General features: G+C 46.6%; 1 protein-coding gene across 1 annotated transcript in view; it reads right to left on the bottom strand.

Annotated features, from left to right (window-relative positions):
• TP73 (tumor protein p73) overlaps window positions 1-25,336 on the bottom strand; it is a 64,376-nt gene that overhangs the window by 16,662 nt on the left and 22,378 nt on the right. The window contains exon 2 of the mRNA XM_055001253.1: window positions 22,038-22,283. Within this exon, the coding sequence (XP_054857228.1) occupies window positions 22,038-22,283 (246 nt within the window). The remainder of the gene's footprint in view (window positions 1-22,037; window positions 22,284-25,336) is intronic.

The following is a 25,336-nucleotide window of genomic DNA, read 5'->3' as shown; positions in this document are numbered from 1 at the left end:
GATCCCAAACATTCACCTGGAGGTTAAACAAAAAAAAAAAAACCCTGCTCCATACCATTTGGCTTCTCGTGTGGATCTGCTGAGACAGGTTGGCTTGGGGTGGAAGTGGAGAACAACAAGACCTCATGCTCAAAACATCTAGAGTACCCTCCTCGGCTAGACTTTGAACAGGTAAAGGCAATGCTTAAGGTTGCAGCCATTGGTTGTTTATCCCACACCACTCATTTCTATGCTAAGCAAAGCTTCACTGCTAACCTGGGTGCAGGAGCTGGTCAAAAAGAGTTAACAACACAAGAGTAGAGCTAATGCAAAACATAATTGGCCACCCTAGTTTTAGATCGGTGTTCCTGGACACTTGGTGAAACATAGAAAGTGGCGTTGATATTTTCTAGTTGATTGGATGATCTCTCCGTGTTAATGCTGTTCTCCTGTGTATGCACCCCCTTCACTTCCAGGTTTCTAGTCCTTAGTATTAAAGCTATAATGGAGAGTGACCACAGAGTGAGCCACCAGCAGTGATGCTGCTTGAAGGCTAAATGGAGCCTCCATGTTTAGAGGTAGTATATCTTTATATAGTCAAAGACACGGCCGGAGAACGATGGTTGTTGTGGATTTTCCGGGCTGTATAGCTGTGGTCTTGGCATTGTAGTTCCTGACGTTTCGCCAGCAGCTGTGACTGGCATCTTCAGAGGTGTAGCACCAAAAGACAGAGATCTCTCAGTGTCACAGTGTGGAGAAGATGTTGGCAGGTAATTTATATCTACTCAGGATGGTGGATTTGGGCTGAGTCATCCTATAAGAGTTTCCCAGGGTGTGGAATGCTAATGAAGGGAGGCTTCACTGTATCCCGAGGAGGTTCTGTTGCATATGGATTGGTGCTTGATATGCTAATCTTCTCTGCAGGGCTATTGTAGGACATAGAGTATTTTGTTAGCCTGGCGTTTTTCAGGACTGGAAACCATGCTCTATTCATTCTTAAAGTCTCTTCTTTCCTGTTGAAATTGTGCTTATGCTTATGAATTTCAATGGCTTCCCTGTGCAATCTGACGAAGTAGTTGGAAGTGTTGCCCAGTATTTTAGTGTCCTGGAATAGGATACTGTGTTCTGTTTGAGTTAGGCTATGTTCAACCACTGCTGATTTTTCCGGATGGCCAAGTCTGCAGTGTCTTTCATGTTCTTTTATTCATGCCTGGATGTAGTATATCTTTGGTTATCTGTTCCTATGTGGCAAGAACAGGAGGAGACTTTAGCCTCTGTGCCCCTGCTTGCAGGCTTTCCAGGACATGCGGAAGGCCGGTACGCAGAAACAAGACGCTGAACTAAGCGGACCATTGGTGTGAACTAGCAGGGTTTCTCTCCATCTCTATAACACATTGCCTAAGTGGATGATGAGTGTTCTGTTTTCCATTTAATTTTAAATCACTGTCATGCAAGCTCCACTTTGGCCAATGTGTAAAGAGTTATTTTCTTTTCCTCCCACTTTATACCTCCCGCTCCCCTGGCCAGTGTTGGTGTATTCCAGCCAACCAGTCCGTCTGAGTTGCATTTCAGCTGCACGTTTGAAATAATGTGAAAGTTCATTATCGGCTCTTGCGTTTTGTTTTGCTTGTTAACTGACTTGGAGGTTCTCGTGCCAAAGAAAGACAGGCTGTCTGGTGCTTGAAAAGGAGTCATCACGGAAAGCCACTTGGGCATGATGTGTGCGCATGCTTGCTTCTCGTAGCTCCTAACTAGCAACGGTGCGCTCGAGTGGGCTTGAAAATACCCTGCTCGTTTTCTTCCCAAGTCAAGCATGCCTGTCCTCTCTCCAATTGCTGGTTAGCTCACAATTGCAAACCAACTCTGGTCACCACCACCCACCATATTCCTTATAATATAGCTCATGTTTACAAGTTACCGGATTACCAGGGTTGATGGGAATTGTAGTTTACACAATCCAATTTAGAAGATTGCAGATCTCAGCAATCCTGCATCCACCTGGTAAAAAGTAATGTACAGGAAAGGCAGGCTTCAACTGGAGAAACTATCTTCTGTTTAAAGAACCGTCCTTTATTGCAAGTTATTTCCCCCAGGGGTCATTTCGTAGAAAAAGAGCTGGAGGAACTCATTAGCATAACTCATTTGCATAACTCATTAGCATATGTCACGCCCCTTGACATCACTGTAAATGTCATTAGCATAACTGATTTGCATATGCCACACCCCCTGACATCACCTACCCTGGCTGTTTTGGACCCAATCCTGGCCACTCAGGGCCGAAATTGGGCCCAAAATGGCAAAAAGGGGCTGAAAATGGCTGAAAAGGGGTCCAAAACAGTCAGAACTGGGCCACTGCTGAGCAGGAGAGTGATCTACCACCCATCAGAGGCCGGATCCTGGCCATTCTGGGACCAAACTTGGCTGTTTTGGGCCCAATCCAGGCCAAAACGGGCCCAAAATGGCTGAAAATCAGGTGGGTGGGGCCACCTGACATGTGACCTCTTTGGAGAACTACTGGAACTGCGTTCCTGCACGTTCCTCCTCAAAATGAGCCCTGATTACCCTCCCTCCCCCAAAGTAAAGTTTGCGGAGGGAAAGGAAAGAGGTGAGCAAATGTGAGTTCATGCTTGCATTTTGTGAGCATCCTAGCAAATATAAGCAAAAGTCCGCTGAACGGTTTTGAGTGTCCAAAAGGGATGCTCAAAAAATTGCAAGCGGTTTGGGGTTTGAAAAGGGGGCTGATTGCCCGTCAATCTCTTTCGTGCACCAAGCTGATGGTGCTTGGTTGTCAGGGCAAGGCCACACAAACCAAATGGAACAGATGCAGCATGGACATAGCGGCAGCAGCGCTACTGGAGTGGCACAATATGTTGTGAGGTTTAAAGGTATCTTTAAAATGAGGTTGTGGTCTCAGTTTTACAAAAAGCAGATAGCGTTAGGGCACACACCACATGAACGCACATAAAGCTGCCTTATGCTGAATCAGACTTTTGGTCCATCAAAGCCTGCACAGACTGGCCGTGTATCTGCAGGGTCTCAGCTAGAGGTCTTTCACATCATCTACTTCTGGTCATTTTAACTGGAGGGACCAGGGACAGAACCTGGGACCTTTGGCATGCAAAGCAGATGCTTTACCACTGAGCCACAACCCCTTCCCCTACATGTTTAAAAATTCCAGAGGGATAGCTGTCTTACATCTGTTGCAGATAGAATAAACAAGACTCTTCTGGTATCTTAAAGACCAAAAAGGTTTCCACCCCACCCCCCAGCACAAGCTTTTGTACACTTGAACCCACTGCTTCAAATGCCTTATCTTTCCTATACATTACCCTGAAATTCACCAGAGATTTAACTATCTCTGTCTCTATTCATTGTATCCAAAGAAGTGGGTTCTTGCCTATGAAAGTTTATGCTGGAATTTATTTACAGTACCCTGAGATATATGAGAGATTCAACTATCTCTACCTCTATTCATTGTATCCAAAGAAGTGGGCTCTCGCCTATGAAAGCTTATGCTGGAATTTATTTACAGTACCCTGAGATATATGAGAGATTCAACTATTTCTACCTCTATGTATTGTATCCAAAGAAGTGGGCTCTCGCCTATGAAAGCTTATGCTGGACCTTTTTCGAAAAGGCATTTCAACATCTTCCAAAAAGGTAAAATAGGGGAAATGATTTGCAAGAGATGGGTATCGGAAAACAGGTACCCAGTGAATAGAAAGAATTGAATAGAAGCGATGTGCATGACGAGACTAGTCCTTGCATGGCAGGGCACAGTTTGCTGCTGAAAATTACCCCACCGTCTCCCCTTTCCCCCACTGTGATGTGTGTGCCAAACAACAGCCGAAAAAGACAACCTTTTAGAATACCACCTCTCACCAAAAGTTCCCAAGGTATGTTAAAACACAACAAAGGTCTCTGTTCTTACATGTTATTTCGAGATAAGATCCAACCCCCTGCACAATGTAGGAAATTTACAACTACCTCCCCACCATACACACACCCAGTGACCCCTGCTCCATGCCCAGAAAATGGGCATCCTCCATGAATATTCTCCATGAACTTGTCTCATCCCTTTGAAGCCATCTAAGCTTGTAGCCATCTCTATATCCTGTCGTGTCGCCAACTTTGGGTTGGGAAATTCCTGGAGATTAAGGGGTGGAGTCTGAGGAGGGTGAGGTTTATGGAAAGACCTCAGCGGGTTATAATGCCATAGAGTCCATCCTCAAAAGCAGCCGTTTCCTCCAGGGGAACTGATCGCTATAGTCTAGGGATCAATTGTAATTCTGGGAGAACTCTAGGCCCCTCCTGGAGGCTGACAACCTTAGTATCCTGTTCCATAATTTTAATTAGGGAGCAAGGACTCTAATCCATAATCCCACAGATGAATCGGGGAGAGGGTAGAAAAGTACGTTTTCTCTGATTCTCCCTTCTTTTCTCCATGCAATTTTTGCTGTGACTCAGAGCAGGCAATGAAAGCCTTCTGGGTTACCCTGGAGGCGGTTGGGGATAAGAGGAGGGGTTTTCCTGGCCAGGTGTTAAACACATCACTGACTTTCGTTAAAAGTTCCCTTTCATGCTGACATTCCCAGGCAAGTCTCTGACATGCCTGGGAAGAGGGGAGAAGAAAAGGGTTTGGGGACAGTGGAGTACTTTCTGCTAAACTGCTTGGTACAAACCCCCTCGTACTGCCATGTTATGACATGGTGAAAAGGTTCTTAAATAGCAAGCTGGATTGCCCTGCGGGTGGAAATGGCTGCCACAGCCCCGTACAGACAAGCCTATGCTGATAACCTCCTCAAGTCTTAACAGCTCCCAATGGGGCCTTCAAAGATTTTTCAACAACAACAAACATTTTTCAGGAGCACGTGCCCAGCGCTGCCGTATGCTGCCAGGGGTTGGTTCTTGGCCTGGCCTGGCCTCTTCCTGCACTTTGGCTTAGTTGCTGTGACCTGTGATTAGGATTTTATTAATCAATCAGCATAACATGGTACATTGCAGTGTAAGGTCCACATATATTGAGTTCCTGTCCCAAGGAGCTAGCCATCTGCATTTCAACAGGGGGGAGATGGAACTACATTTTGGAGGGGTGACTGGGAATACAGAAGCAGCAAACCTTTTCACATTGCTCTTCCACTCCCTCTCGATACTCATCGTCCCCAAGCTGTGGAGAAATTGGGGTTTTCTCCCTCTTCCATGATGTTAGGAGGTTTTCCACACAAAGATAAGTGTGTGTGGTTTCCCCATTGCTGCGGCAGCTGCTGATAAAACTTCCAGGGTTTTTTGGGGGGTGGGCTGTCTCTGGCATTTTCTCTGCCCCACTCCTCTTGAAATGGCCATTTCTCACTTCCCACTCTGGGCTTTTTTGGGGGGGAGCTTCTTAAATTAGCAGTTGACCTAATATTATAGCATTATAATGCTATAATAATCTGTTTATCAAGTTCTCTGAATTCTGACCTCTCTTTTTAAAAGACTAAGAGCCAAAACACACGTTAAGAAATACCTAGGTTCAGCACGTGTTCTCTTACCTCAAGGTTTGCCGGGATCTGTAGGCATCCTGGAAGCTTAAAATTTAGCATTTACAGAGCAGCAAAAAGGGGAAGGGAAATACAGGCGCCTGTATTTTAAGCTTTAAGCTTCCAGGACGCCTTTAAGCTTCCAGGACGCCTACAGATCCTTTAAGCTTCCAGGACTTTAAGCTTCCAGGACACCTACAGATCTTTAAGCTTCCAGAACGCCTACTTTAAGCTTCCAGGACGCCTACAGATCCCGGCAAACCTTGAGGTAAGAGAACACGTGCTGAACCTAGGTATTTCTTAACGTGTGTTTTGGCTCTCAGAGTTCTGGAGATAGGCCTTCCTATTTATATCTCTGAGGCAGAACTTAAAATCTGCAGTGGTTGTAAGCAAAGCAAGCATGCGCCATAGCACATATCATTGTAGAAGAAGCATTCCCTCTTGTGAGAGAACAAGGGGAGAATGCCTCTTCTAAGATGGAATTGGATATGTAAATGATTTCAGTGGGCAGATGTGTTGGCCTGTAGTAGAAAAGCAAGATCTGAGTCCAGTAGCACCTTAAAGACCTACAACATTTCCAAGGCATAAGTTTTCAAGAGTCAAAGCTAAGGAAGCTTATGCTTATGCCCTGGAAATGTTGTAGGTCTTAAGGTGCTACTGGACTTAGATCATGATATTAAAAATAAATAGCATTTATTTTAAAAAGGTTTTTCAGTTAATTGAGGCACCTTTTATGGTTGATCTGCAGGTCTGTAATCGATGAATCAACTAACTATTTTCCCTCCTCCCTCCCAAACACCTCTTCTACCTCTGCTGTTTCGGTAACAAAGCATCAGGCAGATTCACGCATGTTACAGTGGACGGTCTGTTTTTCTTTCGTTGCATTGTTTTGGCTGATTGTCAAAGGAGCTGTCCCTGGTATTTGCAAAATGGAGTTCCATAATACTGGCACAGCGAACAAAAGAGATCAGGGAAGAAGGAAAGCCGCTGGGACGCTCTCTAGCATGATCTAGAGAGCTTTGACTCTCGAAAGCTCCTACCCTGGAAATCTAGTTGGTCTTTAAGGTGCTACTGAACCAGAATCTTGCTCTTCTATGGCAAACCAACACAGCCACCCACCTGAAACTATCTTTTCCTTTCCTGGACAGTCTCTGAGTCTACTTGGGGAAACTTGCAAAGAATGCATTTTGGGTAGTATGATGTGTTTCCTTAGCACTAGTTTGATTGTGTTTGTTTAGGACCAGATGGTGCACAGGGGTATTGTTCTCCTACTACAGGTAGTAAATTAGCATAGCAAATCCAGTTCCTGTTTTTGTGAATGGTCCTGACATTGAAACGACAAAGACTGTACTACTGTCATTTTATGGTCTTTGGGCCACACTGTTTGCTTCCCCTCCCATGTGTGTTACATTCATACAGACACGTCAACTGAGGATAATTCTCCACGCATGATTCTAGTGCATGAAAGCCATTGCTAGAATGAGTAGCTAATCTTTAAGAGGAGACATCTCTTTTTTGTGTGCGGGTCGTTCATTTTTTAACATAGAGATACACAGAAAAGACAGCCCTTCCACTATTCCTTTCCCTAGCAAGGTTGACAAGGGAGAGAGAAGTCAGGGGGTCAAATTTCAAGGGTCTTGGATTTCTCTAGGAGCTCATGGAGATACTTTCATATGTCACTTAGGCTGGGGATGGGTGAGGGTGCCCATAGGTATTTTTGGTCTGGAAGTCCATGGTGACTCTTGGCAGCCCTTTGGCAATAAAAATTAAAATGGTTCTTCTGCATGTAAATTTCCCCTTGCCCATCTCCAGTCGCACCCAGTGGAATTTGCACAAGAAAATTATTGGGCTATATCCCGCAAATCAGTTCATCTCCCACTCTGCCATCCATCCATCCATCCATCAAATCTGTGCCGCTACCTTATTGCAAGCTCTCTCTTTCTCCATCATGAAGATTTGTCATTTTTCAGAGCAAGAAACAAAAAGAGATGTCACGAGTGTTCCCCCTCCTTCCGCCCCAAATCTGGAAAGCTAAAGACCACAGCTGTTGCTTGCCTGTAAGAACCCTTCCAAGAAACATGCCTTTCTTTTCCGTGCTCTTTCCAGGACCGCTAGGCGGATGTGTTCCAACAGAATCCCAACCGATAAAATCTTATTTATCCTCAGCTCTTGACACAGAAGTGTCTAGACTTGCATGGCACAGGGAGGGTTCTTCTTCCTGCTTTCTTGAAGGAAATGATTTGCCCAACTATTACTGTCCTCCCCTTTCATTCTCCATCCACCCCTCCCTTTCTTTTTTTTCTTTCTTTTTCTTTTTTGCATTCCACTCCCTTATTAGTGCTCTGCTCCAGACGTGTTCAGGGCTGCAGTCAATGGATCCCAAGAAAGCCGCTAGCCTGGAAAGAGGGAGCAAGACGAGGGGGGAAAAAGTGGGGCCTCCGGCTGCTAATTTCCTTGTGCTCCACAAGCAAGCAGCTGCAGAACCCCCTTCACCAGGCAGGTTTGGGCAGATAGCTGCGGAGAGGTGATAATAACGTGTCTGTCATTTCCCTTGGACATGTAGAATCTTGCAAACCGCAAATACCGTTAACCAGCTTGGCCAAATCTGTTAGGACGGATCCTGAGAGACAGGAACACATGCCTACTGCGAGGTTCTGGGTTTTTTCCTCCCCTTTCCCCTGATCAAATAGCAAAAGGATGGAAATCTCAAACAGAGATGCAGGGAAAGCTTGCCCATTGACAAGAGGCTTGGGATTTAGTTTGCGACAAGATCCTGAGAAATGGGCCTTGTCCCAAACCTGCTGTTCTGGCTTCTTAATAGTCAGCTTTCTAGCTATTCTCACCTCCATTTCTTTTCAACACTTAGAGCCAAGCTACAAGTGATGAATGACTCTTGAACGGCAAGTGAACAGACTCACGTGTATTCCTCCCTGTTCACTTGCACTCCACTTGAACAACGTAGTGATCAAGTGGAGCGCAAGTGAACAGGGAGGAATACATGGGAGTCTGTTCACTTGCCGTTCAAGCATCATTCGTCACTTGTAGCTTGGCCCTTAGCTTCTTGGACTGTTAAGGCTGGGAGTCTTTGCCCTTCCTTCATGTGAAGTGGGTTGGTTGCTAGCCATGCAAATAGATCTGAGAGGCCAATCAGATTGGCGCAATGGCTACTGATATCTTAAAAGCACCGATGGCTCCTTCAAGCAGGAAAAAGTAGTGATATTCCCCTATGCAACCTCTTGGGGGGAAAGGGTGCTTATAGGGATGATCTCTTCCCCGTGCAAAGTTCCTAAAATACTTCTTAATACTTTCTGTTCCCAATATGGGGTGGATCCTACCCCTGTCTTATCACTCCATTGAGAAGAGATGGAAGCCTTCCTCCTGTCTAAGAAGCGTTCCCTCGACTTGTGGCTCTTCCGCAGGAGGAACCACCACTTACGTTCAAGGTGCCTTACACTGGAGGAAAGCTGAAGGATGGCTGGATCCACTCCAATATTTCCCACCAGTATTCCTCTGGTTCACTTTGTGTTATGGACCAACCTGGCCCAGCAGAGCAGAGAGACTCAGAGGTCTCTTCTGAGGAAGAGGCAGCTGGCGGACCTGGCCCAGATCCACAGCCCGTGGCAGAGGCACTGCAGGAGGAGGCAGTCTCTGAAGGCTCAGAGCCAAGCTACAAGTGACGCCTTACACAGGCTGGAAACTTGTCAGCTTACCGCAAGTTTTGATGGGAAATGTAGGCGTCCTGGTTTTACAGCTTGGCTCTCCATTACAGCTGCAAGACCAGGATGCCTACATTTCCCATCAAAACTTGAGGGAAGCTGACAAGTGTCCAACCTGTGTCAGGAGTCACTTGTAGCTTGGCTCTCTGACCTAGATCCACAGCCGGTCCCAGCACATCGGTCCCTCAGCTTCCCAGCCCTGGGCTGGCAACAGAAAGCCAGGTGCAGGCCAGATCTCCCCCTTCGTCACCAGAGCCTTGAGAGCACCGTCAGAGAAGGGCTAGGAGAGCCCTCCAAGCCAGAAGGCGCAGTGCCAGACTAACAGCACAGCACCGACCCAGCATCGTTAGTGATGAGCGCTTGCAGGAGCAGGACTGAGGCAGCTGGCAGGTGCCTGCTATAGCACAAGCAGCTGAGCACTGTGAGGGTTAAAAGCAGCCGGAAAGGGAGTGGCTGTGTGGAGTCCGCTTAGTACTGACCTTGCTGTTGTGTTTGGAACTGATCCCCTCGTCTGTGACCCTGGCCTGTTACTGTGGATTCGACTCTGGAATACCCTCTTTGGACTAGAAGCTGTGATGGTTATCTAATCTGTGTCTGAAGCTTGGAACTGTGATTCGTCTTCCTCTCGGGAGCTTCCCCTGCCTGCAGTCTGAGTCAGTAACCCGGACGCTTTGGCAAACCAATTCAGGAGGGAAAAGGGGTCATCCAGTACCTTGCAACAGCACCCCACATGTTAATATCTGATTGGAACCATCCCTCTTTCGTGGGAAACAGACACTGAAAAGCATTTTAGGCCCAATTGACAGGACATGGACTAGGAAGAGCAACTGAAATGAAGTGATCAGCACCAAGAAGAATCCTAGGGAATAAAACCTTGAAAAAGCCCCTGAGCAGATCTTTCCGCCACCTTTTTGTGGGTTTTCTAGGAGATCCAGGCACTGCTATGCAACAGCTGGAGAGCTACCAGTAGCTCACAAGCTATCAGTTGGAGGCCCTTGGTCTATGCGCCGCAAGCAAAGTAAAGTGATGGGTTTTGCTCTCTTTCAGGGAGGCTCTTCTGGAATTTCGAGACCAGGTAGGGAGCGTAGTTGTTCAAAGTGTCAGGCAAAATAGGTCTTTTAAAGACTTACTACTGATGTTCCTTTTAACTGGAGATGAGAGTGGACCTGGCACTTTGTGCATGCCAAAATATTGCCCTGAGCTACAGTCCCAGCTTCTCTCTCAATCACCTTACAAGAGTCTAAGGGCTCCCCAGAACAAGTACAATGGCCTAGCATCACGGGTAAGTGCAACACTTAGAAAAAGGACTAGAGGGACGCATTGCTCTATACTTGGAATCATAGGGTTGAAAGGTACTTCTAGGGTCATCTAGTCCAACCCGCTGCACAGTGCAGGAAATGGACAACTATCTCCCCCCCTACACACACACAGTGACCCTTACTGCATGCCCAGAAGATGGCAAAATACTGTCAGGATCCCTAGCCAAACTGGCCTGGGGAAAATTGCTTCCTGAATCCTGACCCCAAAGTGGCGATCGGCATTATCCTGGGCATGTACGAAGGGGCTGTGAGAACTAAGTACTGATGTAACCTTTTTTGCCCTCCCTCTCATGATCTGCCCAACTTCACAGAATCACCATTGCTGTCAGATGGCCATCTAGCTTAAAAAAATCCAAAGAAGGAGAGCCCTTCCTTCCTTCCTTCCTTCCTTCCTTCAAATCATAGAGTTGGAAGGGATCTCTAGGGTCATCTAGTCCAACCCCCTGCACAATGCAGGAAATTCACAACTACCTCCCCCCGCCCAACATACACATACCCGGTGCACTTTGCTCCATGCACAGAAGATGGTAACACCATCAGGATTCCCTAGCCAAACTGGCCTGGGGGAAATTGTTTCCTGACCCCAAAGTGGCGGAAGAGGAAGAGGAAGGTGAGTTTCGGGTCCCACCTGGGAGGGTAAGGGGACCTGGCAACCCTCTTTACTCCACTTCCTCCAGGCACATCTGTCATTGATTGGGAGATTTTGGGAAATGCCCTCTGTGTGCTCTCATTTGCCCACAATTCATTTCAGACTCTGGCCAAAGGGAGGCCTAACTCTCCACCAAACTGGCCAGTTTCCTTACGACAGCGGATAGGTCTCCAGGCCCTCGGCCAGGTTGCGTGCCCTATGCCAATCCTTGCCACTGGCCTTGCTCCTGAAGCGCAGGACCACGTCCATGGGTCTCCTCACAAGGTAGGCTGGGCAGAGAAAGAGTGTGCACCTGACCCACAGGCCCCCCGTGAGCTCCGCGTCTCTCCGACGCTTGTCGGGCACTCGAGCGACTATACCACCCAGAATGTGTTACTTTCCTTTTGCTTCCCCCCTGCGAACGGCAGACTGGTTCTCCTGCCTGCAGAGGAGACCGGAGCATTCGCTCTCCAGCACGCAAGTCTCCTCTGCGGTTTGCAAGCTCCGGGAAGCCAAAGGCTCTATTCACACTTCCAGCATCCGAGCGTTTCTGAAAAGGGAGACGGTGGCCACTCCAGCCGTTGATGCTGAAATTGGACTTGAGAAAAATACTAATTATCCATCAGTTACCAGCTGGCTGGTGTGGCGAGAGGGGCACGAAGGAGAGACGGCAGCTGCAATCCAGCTCCCGGCTCCGGCACGTCTGGGCAGCTCCAGCATGCAGACGGCCTGATAGGTTTGTGCACGCTGGCGGACTCCCGACATGCTCTGTCATGCCATGTGCCAGAGCCAACTTTCCCTGGCCTCCCACCCGCTATGAAAATGAATCACGGGGTGGGGGGTGGGGGGTTGATCTAAGGTATGGAATGAACCTTTTCTCCTGCCCGCTTTGTCCCTTGTTCCTTGTTTTTAATGTTCTGCAGAAGATTCTCACATGGGACCCAAAGACTTCTGTTGCATTTGCTCTGATAATGGGTGGAGGCCTGTGACTGAATCCTAAACAGGGCAGTGTAGGATAACGATTACAGCTTTGGTCTAAGAGTCTCTCTACACGAGACAGCTGACACGTGAAGAACATGTGTCGAGAGATGCAATGCTAGCCGGGAAGGGTAGTTTAATAAGACAGAGCCGGCAGCAGGGCAAAGGCTTTGCTCTACACTGGAGCTGTGCGAAGGGGTTGTGAAATGCCGGATGGGAAATTTCAGCCCATTAGAACCCTGGCTCTGGAAGGCAGCTCCAGCCCATTTCCATTCCTCGTTGCCCTCTGGTTGCCATCCCACACATTTTTAGACTGGAGAGGTGAAATTGACAGAGCCTTTCGGCAGGCAAAGATAAAATTAACAAACCTCCTGAGGAACGATCTCCGCTGGCTCTGTCTTTTTAAACTACACTTCCCAGCTAACATTGCATCTCACTACACTTGACGAACATGCACCAAGGCATCTCACGTAGTGAGACTCTTAGCATCAGGTTTAAATTCTCACCTAGCTATGAAAGCTGCTTAGGTTATCTTGGGCCAGTTGCATGCACTCAGCTTAATCTACCTCAAAAGGCTGTTGTGAGGATATAATGGAGGAAAACTTTGAATGTTGCTCTGAGCTCCTTTGAGGAACAGTAGAATAAAAGCACAACGAATGGAGAGGTCTGATGCAATTCATCCAGTCTGCATTCTGCAGGTAGCATGAGGCTTTGGGATTGGCCTGTATTGTATTGGTTTACAATTGGCAGGCATTTTGAAACTTTCAGATTGACCTATAAAACTAGGTTGGGAAGGAACCTTGGCTTGCTATCACCCTATAGGGTAGCCAACTTCCAGGTGGTGCCCGGAGATCTCACAGAATTACAACTGATGTCCACACTACAGAGATCAGTTCCCTTGCGAAAATGGCTGCTTTGGAGGGTGGACTTTATGATATGATACCCAGCTGAGGTCCCGCCCCATCCCAGACCCCACCCTCTCTAGGCTCCATCCCTCAAGTCTCCAGGAATTTCCCAGTCTAGAGCCGGCAACCCTAAGGACGGGGCCTTAGCCCCAAACCTGCTGAATTCTCAGCCACTAAGCTTTTCTACGAGACACTGCTGGTTTCTTATGAGCCTCTCCGGGCAGATAGGCAGATGGAGTCCCAACAGGGTCTCCGGTGCTGCTATAGCCTGCCTGGCAGGGAGGGCGGACTAAAAATCTAATAATAAATAAATAAATAACTAAATAAATAAAGGGGGCCTTCAGGAAGTTCCCCCCAGCTTCAGCCTCTAGCTCTAAGGACTGTAGCTTGGAGGCTACCCACCCCGGTTCTAGGGATGGCCATTCACAGCCCCAGCCTGGCTTAGGCACAGCCGGCCAGTTCACCGCTGACACCTTCATTTGACTCTAGTGTCACGAAAACAGACGCAGCACCTTGGACTGCTCCTTGTTGGAGTAGCGTGCTCACTGTGAAGCTGCCCTGGTGACCTTGGACCAGTCACCATCTCTCAGCCTCACCTACCTCACAGGGTTGTTGTAAGCATACGGCTAATGTTGCCAACCCCCAGGTGGGGCCTGGAGATCTCCTGGAATTACAAGTGATCTCCAAGCAACCGAGATCAGTTCCTTTGGAGAGAATGACTGCTTTGGAAGGTGGGCTGTATGGCATTATGCCCTGCTAAACTCCTTCCCCTCCTCAAAGTCCATACTATTTCCAGGCTCTACCCCCAAATCTCCAGGAATTTCCCAACCTGGAGTTGGGAAAGGAGACAGCAGGAGACCCCCCGCCCCAAGCTTCTTGGAGGAACGGCAGAACAATGGGGGACTAAATAATATACTCTGGTTTCTCTTCAGATAGCATAAATCTTTCACCTTTTACTAGAGACAATTTGACTAAATAGTAATAGGAAACCAACCATTCATGCATATTACAGAAGGAAATAAGGAGACCAAAATAAACCAAAGAGAAGCAATTGGGCGCAGTGAATGCTGGCACACGTGTGGCACCGCAAAATGGCCCGACACATGCAGACACAGCAACACAGACAGACATGTATTGACAGACGATGCACTAGTCATGCAAATAAACAGCAACACCCAGCCAGTACTTTAAAAAAAAACACCTCCTGATCTGTTCAACCGCCCTGGTTACAACAGATGCTTAACAAGCTGGAGTGATTTGTTCACAGAGATGCTTTGCAGTGGAATCTGAGAGCTAAGCTACAAGTGACGCCTGACACAGGTTGGACACTTGTCAGCTTCCCTCAAGTTTTGATGGGAAATGTAGGCATCCTGGTCTTGCAGCTGTAATGGAGAGCCAAGCTGTAAAACCAGGACGCCTACATTTCCCATCAAAACTTGAGGGAAGCTGACAAGCGTCCAACCTGTGTAAGGCGTCACTTGTAGCTTGGCTCTGAGAGCAGGGCTGCTATCTTGCCCGTTTGCCCCCTCCAAACAGGGAAACCTTTTCCTTCCAGGCTAAAAAGGGGGTGGGGGAGACGTGTAATGGTGAGCTGCCACGCACTGTCTTGAAAGCAAAACTGGATACTTTTCCTGCAACCATCGCTCCGTCCCGTTTTTAACTGGAGGAAAAACAGTTTTCTTTTTCTCTGGATTAAAGGGGAACTCCAGGAACACTAGGAGTCGCGCATGGAATAAGCAGAGTAGCCCATGGCTTTTCCTCTTTTAATCCAAGGGCTTCTTGCATTCCACATAGGGGGGAAATCCTCCTTGGGTACCATCACGTACAGGCTAACAAGCAGACCTCACCACCCAGGTTATGCCCTTCATTGCCAATGAACACTTCATTGCCAAGAGTAGTTTGTGCCAACTCTGTTTTGTTTCGATGCGGTTTGCACAAAATAAATTCCTAGACAGATTAACTAGTTAACTAGAAGGAGGGCGAGGGATTTTTTTTTTCCTACTTCAGGCACCAACATTTCTCAGGCCAACTCTGAATTCCTGCCCACCGGCTACATTACTTCCCAATGTGTCAACATCCGATGGCACAAAGCCCCAGGGCCCCCAACTGCCACCATTTGTACATGAAAAACAGCACGCATTTCCTAGCATCGATGTGCAAAAACAGTCCCCGGGATCCATTTTTTCCTTCCCCGTTTTTCAAACCAGAATGCCCCTCTTTGCTATCAATCAGGTTGCACTGCAAGAATAAAAACCTACATTCTCTTACTAAGAAACTTCAAATGAAAAACTACAGAATTAGAGTTCATTAACATCCAACTCGTAGAGACCTGGAATTCGTAGCACATTACAGAAGCTAGTATCTTGTATACTCCACCCATCCCAGAAGTTCAGGGTTGCCTCTGTAACTTCCTATTGTCTCTTCTTATCTTATTTCATCCTGAACTAGTTTGTGTGTTTTGCCTATCTAACAGCAGTCGGGTGTTTCTCACACCCACTCCAAGTGAACTGATTACGTTTTGGATTGGATCTCCTTTTGAATGAGCTTCGCTTTGTAACTCCTCCACATATATCATCCTTCTATTGTTTATATAAATCATCCCGATGGAGATGGACCTCATGCATTTGATGAAGTGAGCTCAGCCTCTTGAAAACTTATGCTGAAATAAAACTTGTACCTCTGGACATCCCAATTTTTCTGCTGCTACAATCTAACAAGGCCATCCCTTGGGAACTGACACTCGCCCCAAATGCTCATTTCCTACTATAAATGCCATATTTTCTGCATAAACATTCACAAACATAGACATGAAGAGACTCACATAAACCTCCTATGCAACACATAAACATGCACGTACCCGTTATTAATAAAAAATACAGCTCAAGAAATCAATAAAGCAAAGAGGGACGGTCTATTCCAATCCTTAATCTGTTAACTACAACAAGGGTTGCTACTTCTTTTCCAGGCCATACTCCATCCCGTGTCTTTTAAGACCAACTGAACAGTCCCAAATACAGCAACTAAAAGTTTTCCCTGCATGGTGTTAAGTGACTGGAAAAGTTTCACTCTCTAAATAGCTTCGTGTTAGGCTGCCTTTAAAGGTACAGGCAAAAAAACCAGTGGAAAAGTGGCCACATTCATTTTAGCTGGAAGGTCCATGAGGCATAAACCCGGACCAGTTCCTTCTCAGTTCCGACCGTGTCAGACATTATAAACAAATCTTGGTTTATATGACTAAGGACCAGCTAGGAAGCTCTCATGTTTCCTCCCCCATCCTGCCACCAACGTTGCACAAAGTTTGAATTATTATAACATCCACATTTGGTATATTAACCAAATATATTCTATTGTGTCTTGTTTCCTTGCCTACAAACCAAGATTCTATTTTTAAAAATGTATTGTGATATTTACACTTTTCTCCTGAAGCAGCTTACATCTGTCTCCTCTCCTCCCATATAGCCTCACAACAACCCTGCGAGGTAGGTTAGGCTAAAAGAGAGAGTGACCGTTATAAGGTCACCCAGTGAGCTTCCCTGGCAGACTGGGCATTCAAACCTGGGATCGCCAAGGGTGGCTCTCTTTAGATTCTAAGCTATAGTTTCTAAACTAGAAACCTGGCGTCAAGGTGAAAATCTCACCTCAGCTTATTGAAATGGCCAAGTTGGGTGTCGCGACAAATTACAGTTCATTCAAAACCAGCAGGTCTTCACTCTCACCTGGCTGTGCCAAGGGGAAGAGCGGAAGGAACAGAGAATCTATAGGTTGCAGATGCTTACCCTTGGACTCAACAATCCATGTTTTGCTTGGGTGTCTACATACTGCCTTAGCAAAACGACGCTTGTCCTGATCGCCCAAAGCGGAGAGATAAGATTCACGAATATGCTTCAATGGCCAAACTGACTACCTACTTACAAAATAGACTGATGACCAAGTTTTGGAAAAAATGGAAGGATTTCTTCGGTTACTTAGGGTAAACCAATTGACATAGAAGCTTAGAGGCAGGGAGGGAAGGAGAGAGAAGGAGAAATGTTATGTATTTAGACTTAGGGAAAACAAATATGTAATGTTTTGTTTATCAGGTCAAAGAAATATATTGCTTGTTTTACTCCCAAAACTATTATAACTGTACTGTTTATATACTTACTGGTTGTATAAGATGGTATAACTTTTAATTTAATGTCTAATTTAGAATCTGCATCACTTTTACGCTATGCGCTTACTTTATTTTATTTTCTTTAAATAAAATTCTTTTTTAAAAAAATACAGACTGCCTTAGTAAGCTTCTATATATCATGCAAGTCTCTCTTTGAGACAATCTCAAGGCATTTCTGGGAACTTCTGACCTTGATGTAGACTTGATGGGAGGAGTAGCAGAAAAGCATCTTCGTTTCCTGGGAATTTTTTGATGGAAACGGGACGATCCCTTTGATGTGCAATCTCGAGGCAACTAGTTTCACTTCCTGCATGTTTCGTGCACCGTCAAAGCATCTCTCACTGATAGCTGTTTTATCAAGGGTTCTTACCCCCAGCCTGAAGCTTTATCTAGTTGATAAGGTAAAGAAGCGCCAGTGGTTTGGAGTGAAAACTTACCCTCTGCTTTTATAATGTGGTCCGACTGATTGAGCGGACTCCTGAGTGCTGGTGGGCCTGAGGTTGTAATTTGGTGGAGGGTGAGGGGAGGAATTTAAACATTCTGATCACAGAAGTTTGATTTAAGGAGGAGTGGGTCTAAGGGGGAAGGTCAGTAAAATCGGCTTTAGCACCCAAAATGGGCTTCTCGTGTACGCACAGAGGGTGTTTGTGTGTGTGGGTGGGTGTGTTTATGTGTTTGTGGAGGTAAAATAAGAATTAAAGCATCCTCTATTCACCTAGGCCACCGATCACAGAAGAGTAAAATGGAGAAAGTAATCTCACGCTTGCCCCAGGCATCTGGTAATAAAAGGTACCCTGCTTCTGAATATGGAGGGTATCACCCATGAACCCAGGACATTTACAGCGGCTGTGCTCTATGTGTGTGCATGCATGGCAGGGAGAGATTGAAAACAGACACTTATTTGCCAGAGATCCTTCAATCAGGGACAGAAATAATGTTACACACATACATGCCGCACAAATCCTTGCGAACGTTCCAAGCTTCATAGCCCTTGAATCTCTCTACATGAGATATCTGACACATGAAGAACATGTGTAAGGAGATGCAATGTTAGCTGGGAAGGGTAGTTTAAAAAGACAGAGCACCAGCAGCAGGGCAAAGGCTTTGCTATACACTGGAGCTGTGTGAAGGGGCTGTGAAATGCCAGAAGGGAAACTTCAGCCCATTAGAACCTCTCCAGGTCCAAGCGCGGCTCTGGAAGGCAGCTCCAGCCCAATCCCATTCCTCGATGCCTTCTAGTTGCCATCCCACATAGTTTTAGACTGGAGAGGTAAAATTGGCAGAACCTTCAGGGAGGCAAAGAGGAAATTAACAAACCCCCTGAGGAGCGACCTCCACAGCTCTGTCTTTTTAAACTACCCTTCCCAGCTAACATTGCATCTCCCTACACTTGACGAACACATGCCGAGGCTCCTCGTTGACTCAGAAACAAGAAATTGGCACCAGAAAGGCCAGCAAATTAGGGGGGCATGAAGCCAGAGCCCACTTCATCAGATGCATCTAGTGCACAAAAGCTTCTGCCACAAGAGATCTCTTAAGTTCCGAAGGAGTTGCGAGATTCATTGGCTGTGTTTCCTGGCAAACATGCCATGGTCAACCTCCAACAGGTGTCGCTTTGCCAGATCAAGGCATAACACCCAAATTGTCACTAGATTGTCAAAGAGTAGGACCCAATACGTCACCTAGATGCATGTTTGCAAGCAATACTTAGCAGCAAAATAGCTGTACTGAACAGTGCATTGTCCATGTGGAGGGAGCAGCATGGTGGGAAAGGAGTTTATTTATTTATTTATTCAATTTATTGAATAAATGCAGTTGCAGCCAAAAAGCAACTGGGGGGGGCTAAGTACCTCCCTCCCCATGTTGCTCTTCTGCGCCACACTGTTTCTCTTCCCCACTCCTCCTAAGGGCCAGACTACAAGTGACGAATGACACTAGTTGGACACTTGTCAGCTTCCCTCAAGTTTTGATGGGAAATGTAGGCAGCTTGGCGGAATGTTGGACAAGTGACAGTTGAAAAGTCCGTTGCACAGCAGTCGGAGAGCCAAGCTGCAAGACCAGGATGCCTACATTTCCCATCAAAACTTGAGGGGAGCTGACAAGTGTCCAACTAGTGTCAAGCGTCACTTGTAGCTTGGCCCTAAGTGCCTGCAACTCTCAGGGTTGTTGTTTCATTTGTTCAGGTGACATCTTGAGTTCTGCTCTTTGACAATCTAGTGGCAATTTGAGTGTTCTGACTTGATCTAGCAAATCTGATGCCAGCTAGGACAGGTTGGAGGCTGACCTTCGGTGGCATCTATGAAACTGCAAGTGGATGATGCACTTTTCCAAAATGGACACATGAATAAACATAATGAGCTTGGGTTGCTGAGTTGTTGATACAATCCAGGGATGACTGTAGATTTCAGATGTTTTGGCTCTCCGTTCCTTTACTTGCAAGTAAATCCTATTGCATTTTAGTGCAGCTGCATTGCAGCTAAAAGGCCCTAGAAGTGCGGCCTCAATTGCACAGGGTCAGGAATGGTTGCAATCCAGCACACAGCGAGTCCAAGCCCAAGTATATTTATTTAGAAGTGAGTTCCACTGTGTGCCATGGGGCTTTAGACATGCACAGGATCATATCCTTGGGCAAAACCTGTGGAATTTTTATTATGCATGGTTGTGGTGAGAGAATTAACTGCTATGCTACCCATACTTACTTGGAAGAAAGCCAGATTGGACTCAACGGCTTTTACTTCCAAGGCAGCATACACCAGGCTTTGATTTAATCGCGCTTCTAATACTTCACCCAGTATATAAGGCTGATTTCCAAAGGAGAGTTTTGTGTGTATCATTTGGCTAGCACTGGAAAATAAATGCAGAACATTACTGTATTTCTCAACAGCTAGCAAAATGCCCCAACTTATGACATGTGGGTGCATGTATTTGCTTGCACATGGTGCAAAAAGACACGTTCTGCAGAACCTGTGCTTGCATGGCTTGTGCCTCTCACTCCAGGGCAGAGGGCAGAGTTTGTATAATGGAAAGGACCCATATATCTTTCCCAAATGGCAACCATTTCTTGAAAGGATAGCACAGGGTAAGTTGGAGACTCAAACTCTTCCCTGCTCTTTATGACCTTGAGTCACTGAGGATGTGGCTTGTGCTGAACATTACATGGCAGTGCATCTCTGTGCATCATGCACATGGTGGCTTTTCATTAGCAGGGAAGTGAAGGAGTGCACCCCAGGACACCACTGGGTTGGTGGCTAAAAACTCATGTGCTACTCCTGGCGATTCCAGCGTCGGGCATGAGAAGTCAGTTTTCCTGGTATCCTGAGTTGTAGCTCGTTTTTTTTAATCCCGCAGAACTCTACTTAAGGAACTGAAAACCAAGCCAGCATTTGAAAAGAGCAAGAGTCCAGTAGCACCTATAAGACTAACAAAATTATTGGTAGGGTATGAGCTTCTGTGAGTCACAGCTCACTTCTTCAGGTACAGCTAGAATGTGAGTCCATCTGTCCTGATATCAAGCCAGAATTTGTCTGCACAACCGTGCCCTGCGTAGGTCCAATTTCCACGCAACAGTGGGCATGGCTTTTCATTAGACAGATAGATTGGAGAGCCAGTGTGGTATAAGTGGGAACAGAGGAATAAACTCAGATCCCTGGGTGACTTTAATCCATCTCTCTCTTTCTCTAACCTACCTCACAGGGTTGTTGTGAGCATAAAATAGATGCTGGCTCTGAGCAATTTTGGATAAAATTTTAATCCATAACTTGGCAGAGAGATAAATAGATAGGAAGAGAGAATCTCTAATGAGTTCAATAGCTATACTATTGACCTATCACGTAGAAAAGAAATTAGAGTCTCAGGGCACCTTAAATACTATTAGATGTATTGTGACAGAAATTCTTGTGAATGGAGGGGAGTTATTACAACAAAAGACCAGAAGATGCAACAAGGCATTACCTATTCTGGCCTCCCTTTGTGATAATTCTTCTTCCTTCCACTCCGCTGTTCGTTCTTACTGATATATCCTTCTGCCAGCAGAGGTTAACACTTCATCCATCTGATAGAGTAGGTTCTGGCTCACGAATTTATTATTATTATTAATTTGTGAGCCAGAATCTACTTCATCAGATGCATGAAGTGTTAACCTTGGTTGGCAGAAAGATATATCAATGCGAACAAACAGCAGAGTAGAATCACAACAGCAGCAGCAACAACACCTTTTCTCACTGAGATCCAAGGTGGATTACCCAGTGAAAGTGAAAATACAACATAATCAGCAGCTGGGGCATTTAAGCACATTAGACTTCCACACGTCTTTGTTTTGGGGCTGCAACAGACTATCACAGCTCTGCCCCCTTTGGCAAACACTTATTGTGCACATTGAAAACTTGCAGTTGGAGGGACCACTCCTGTCTCGATTGACTTCCCCCATGAATACAGTCGAGCTTTTATGCTAAACTCGCCTTGAGAGCAAATCAGGTCGAGATGGTTAGAAGCATTCCCCTGTCCCAAAGTTCCTATATCAACAGTGGTGGGGGAAATGCATAAAACCGACACATGCAATCCCTGCAATGCTTTCCATGGTCATAGATCCAGAAGAGTTAGCCGTGTTAGTCTGTAGTAGCAAAATCAAAAAGAGTCCAGTAGCACCTTTAAGACTAACCAATTTTATTGTAGCATAAGCTTTCGAGAACCACTATAAAATTGGTTAGTCTTAAAGGTGCTACTGGACTCTTTTTGAATCCCTGCAACGTAACCTATCAGGGGAATGGGACAGATCCCCAGCTGTGAAAGAGCCCACATTGGGCCGCCAGCTTCAGAGAAGTGAAAGAGACATGCAACTTACTGTCCAGGTGGCTGACTTCGCTGTGCTGGACTGCTGGAAGGTCACTTCGAAGAGGTGCGGCCCGGGGTAATCGGTGTTGGACGGGATGACGGGCGCGGGGGACATGGTGTCAAAGGTGGAGCTGGGCTGAGAATAGGGCGAGAGCGTTGGGACGTTGGAGGCGTGCTCCGAGCTGTAGGGGCTGGAAGAGGCGGCTCTGCTGTCAGTGCTGTGATCCATGCTGTTATTCAGCAAATTAAACTGGGACTGGAGGAAGGGAAACGGGGGAGGAGGGAAAGGGGGGAGAGATGGAGAAAGAGAGAGAGAGAAAATAACAACTGGCAGTTTCAAGACAGGGATACATCAGTTCGCTCTTCTCCCCAACTTCTCCAGGTGTCTAGTTACAGGCGTCTTAAAGGGCCAGATTGCTTGCGAAACTGGCAGAAAAACGGAAATCCTTCTGGGTTTCTTTGCACTCTGCTTTTTTTTCTAAAGGCTCTCCCCCCCACCCCCTTTCTCATCATTCTTCTTTTAGCTTTTGGTGTTTATTTGTTTAAACAAGTCCCCGCTTGTCAACAAGCAAAGGATACTCTTGACAGAGACTGCCCTCATTCCACGGCTTGATCCGGGATGGAGACAGCTCAAGTGGGCCAGGCCTAGATTTAGTAAGGCGGAGGAAATGGGGTCTGATGCTCTTGGGAAGCGTCTGCCCACCAGGCGACATGAAAGCATTTGCTGGAGCAACTGGGCCCAGGATGAGCTGGCCACAGAAGCGGAGAACCCAGGCACCCCTGGGGGTGCCACCAGAAGACTGGCAAACTAGTCAGACTGCCCTTGCTCTGAAGATAATGGGCATCAAATTGTGGCTCGGACTATGCAAAAAATAATGTACAGCAGCCGGCTGGGCCAGACTAGGGGTCCATCTAGTTCTACATCCTATTTCACGCAGAGAGCAATCAGAACCCCCTGAATGACGTACAAACCTGGCATGGAGGTTTTTAAAACTTCCTTTGGTTTTTATAAGATTACTCCCTCGGAACATGGAGTTTTCATTGATCAAATATCCCTAGGTGGATCTCTCCTGCACAAATTGTTCCAGGCTCCCTTTTAATAAGATCTCTTCTTGAGCGCCTCCATTTGCACTTCTAATGGTTTCCAACCTCCAGGTGGGTCCTGAAGATCTCCTAGGATTACAACTGATCTCCAGGCTTCGGAGGTCAGATTGCCTGGAGAAAATGACTGCTTTGGTGGGTGGACTTTATGGCATTATATGCTATTGAGGTTCCTCCCCCCCCAAACCCCACCCTCTCCAGGTTCCATCTTCCCAAATCCCCAGCAATTTCCCAACCCAGAGTTGGCAACCCTAACCTCCAAGAGGTGGCTGGAGAACTCCTGGATTACAACTGACCTCCAGGCCACAGAGATCAGTTCCGCTGAAGAAAATTGCTGCTTTCAAGGGTGGACTCTATGGCATTATACCCTGCTGAGTTTCTTCCCCTTCCCAAATCCCACCCTCTCCAGGCTCTGCCCCCCAAGTCTCCAGGAATTTCCCAAATTGAAGCTGGCAACCCTACCTGGAGATCTCCTGGAACTGGTCTCCAAACTACAGAGATCAGTGCCCCTGCAGAAAATGCCTGCTTTGGAGGGTGGGTTCTATGGCATTATACCCTGCTGAGGTCCCTGCCCTCCCCAAACCCTGCCCACCCCTGGCTCCACCCCCAAATCTCCAGAAATTTCTCAACCCAAAGTTGGCAACCCTAGATTAAACATTACACAAAAATGTGCAATTGTTACCTGACAACTGGGGTGTAGCCAGGGTGGAGCCAGTGGGGACACCGCCCTATCTAGGACATTGTTTTGTTCTACTTGAGAACGTTTCAAAACACAGCCTTGTAACAGAACACTAGTTTCTATGGGGGGGAAATGCATTTGTTTTCAGGCACAATTCTGGTGAAAACATCTGAATACAGTTAGAGTTTTGCCTGTGCGGTCTGGCTTTTTGGTATATTTATATACCACACAGGTGACTTGGACAACCATGGAACACCAGGAAGCCAAGCCACATGGGGAGAAGTCTTTTCACAGAACCGATAGAGGGACCACATAGATAGTCACTGCCATGTTGGAACAAGCAAACATCACCTTATTGGTTTGTACACAAAAGCACTGCGTCTTTCTGTGTCCCTGTTGAGCTTCTTCAACCGAGGCCCCTTTCAACCAATGGTTCATGGTAGTTCAGAATTATTCCCCATGGAAAGAACAGAAACTGGAGAGATTGAAAACCTTCCTGGAACTAACGCTTGGCAGGATACTGAGACAGGATGACTCTCAAGCCACCTATCTCTGGCTGAGATTTATGGGCCAGATAATACTGTGGGAAAACCTCATAGCCATCAAATAAAAAGCATTGGTCACTGCTACTTGCATCACTCTCGAGACCTCAGGGGTTTAGAAACTAAAGCAATCAAATGAAACTAAGGGTCTAAAGCAATCAGAACTGGGGGTTGGAGGGTGTAAGCCTCACATGCATGGAAAGGGAGAAAAGGACAAACAGAGCTGTTTACATAGCGTTTGTACGTTTTATCTGTAGAGCCGCAGCCCTCTGTTTGCAAGATCTGAGCAAGGCTGGCAAGGAGAGGACCTTTTGGAGGTTGTGAATTCATAGGGTCGCCATAAGTTGGAAGTGACTTGACGGCACATAAGACCTACGAGCACGTCTGGAGAGCGCTTGCTATGGCACTTCAGCTAACTTTCAAAGATACTGGCATGATGGAGTGTCACTTAAACATGGGCTGTTTGCCCGGGCATAGGTTCTGCTCTGCTTTCAAGCACCATCTGGGTTCTCCCATCTTTCCTGCAATCTTTCCCAAACCTGCTTTGGTCCGATATTTGGGGGAATATCGCAGCAAAGACAGGGTGGCTGCCTTGTGGGGAGGAAATTCTGGACTTACCCAGCCCCACCCACATCAATGTTACTTCATTCCCCCAGTTCCCCAGGCGGCCATTTCCACCAGGTGGCTTCTAAAAGGATTTATTTTAAAAATCCACAATTGACATATTCATATAACAGTTGAGTTCAGTATCTGATGAAGGAAGCTTTGACTCAGACCCTGAAAATGTTGTTGGTCTGTGAGGTGCCACTGGACTCAAATCCTGCTGTCCCATCCTTTAGGATTCCTGCAGGATTCGAATCTAGGGGCACCTCAGAGACCAACAACATTTTCAGGGTATGAGCTTTTGAAAGTCAAAGCTCCCTTCATCAGATACAACCCGGAAGGGTGTAGGGATCTCCATTCCTGCTTGTATCTGAAGAAGGGAGC

This window comes from Eublepharis macularius, chromosome 17 (assembly GCF_028583425.1).
Source record: "Eublepharis macularius isolate TG4126 chromosome 17, MPM_Emac_v1.0, whole genome shotgun sequence".
Taxonomy (NCBI): Eukaryota; Metazoa; Chordata; class Lepidosauria; order Squamata; family Eublepharidae; genus Eublepharis; species Eublepharis macularius.
Note: the sequence above shows the minus strand (reverse complement) of the source record. Positions and strands in the feature narration are given on the sequence as shown.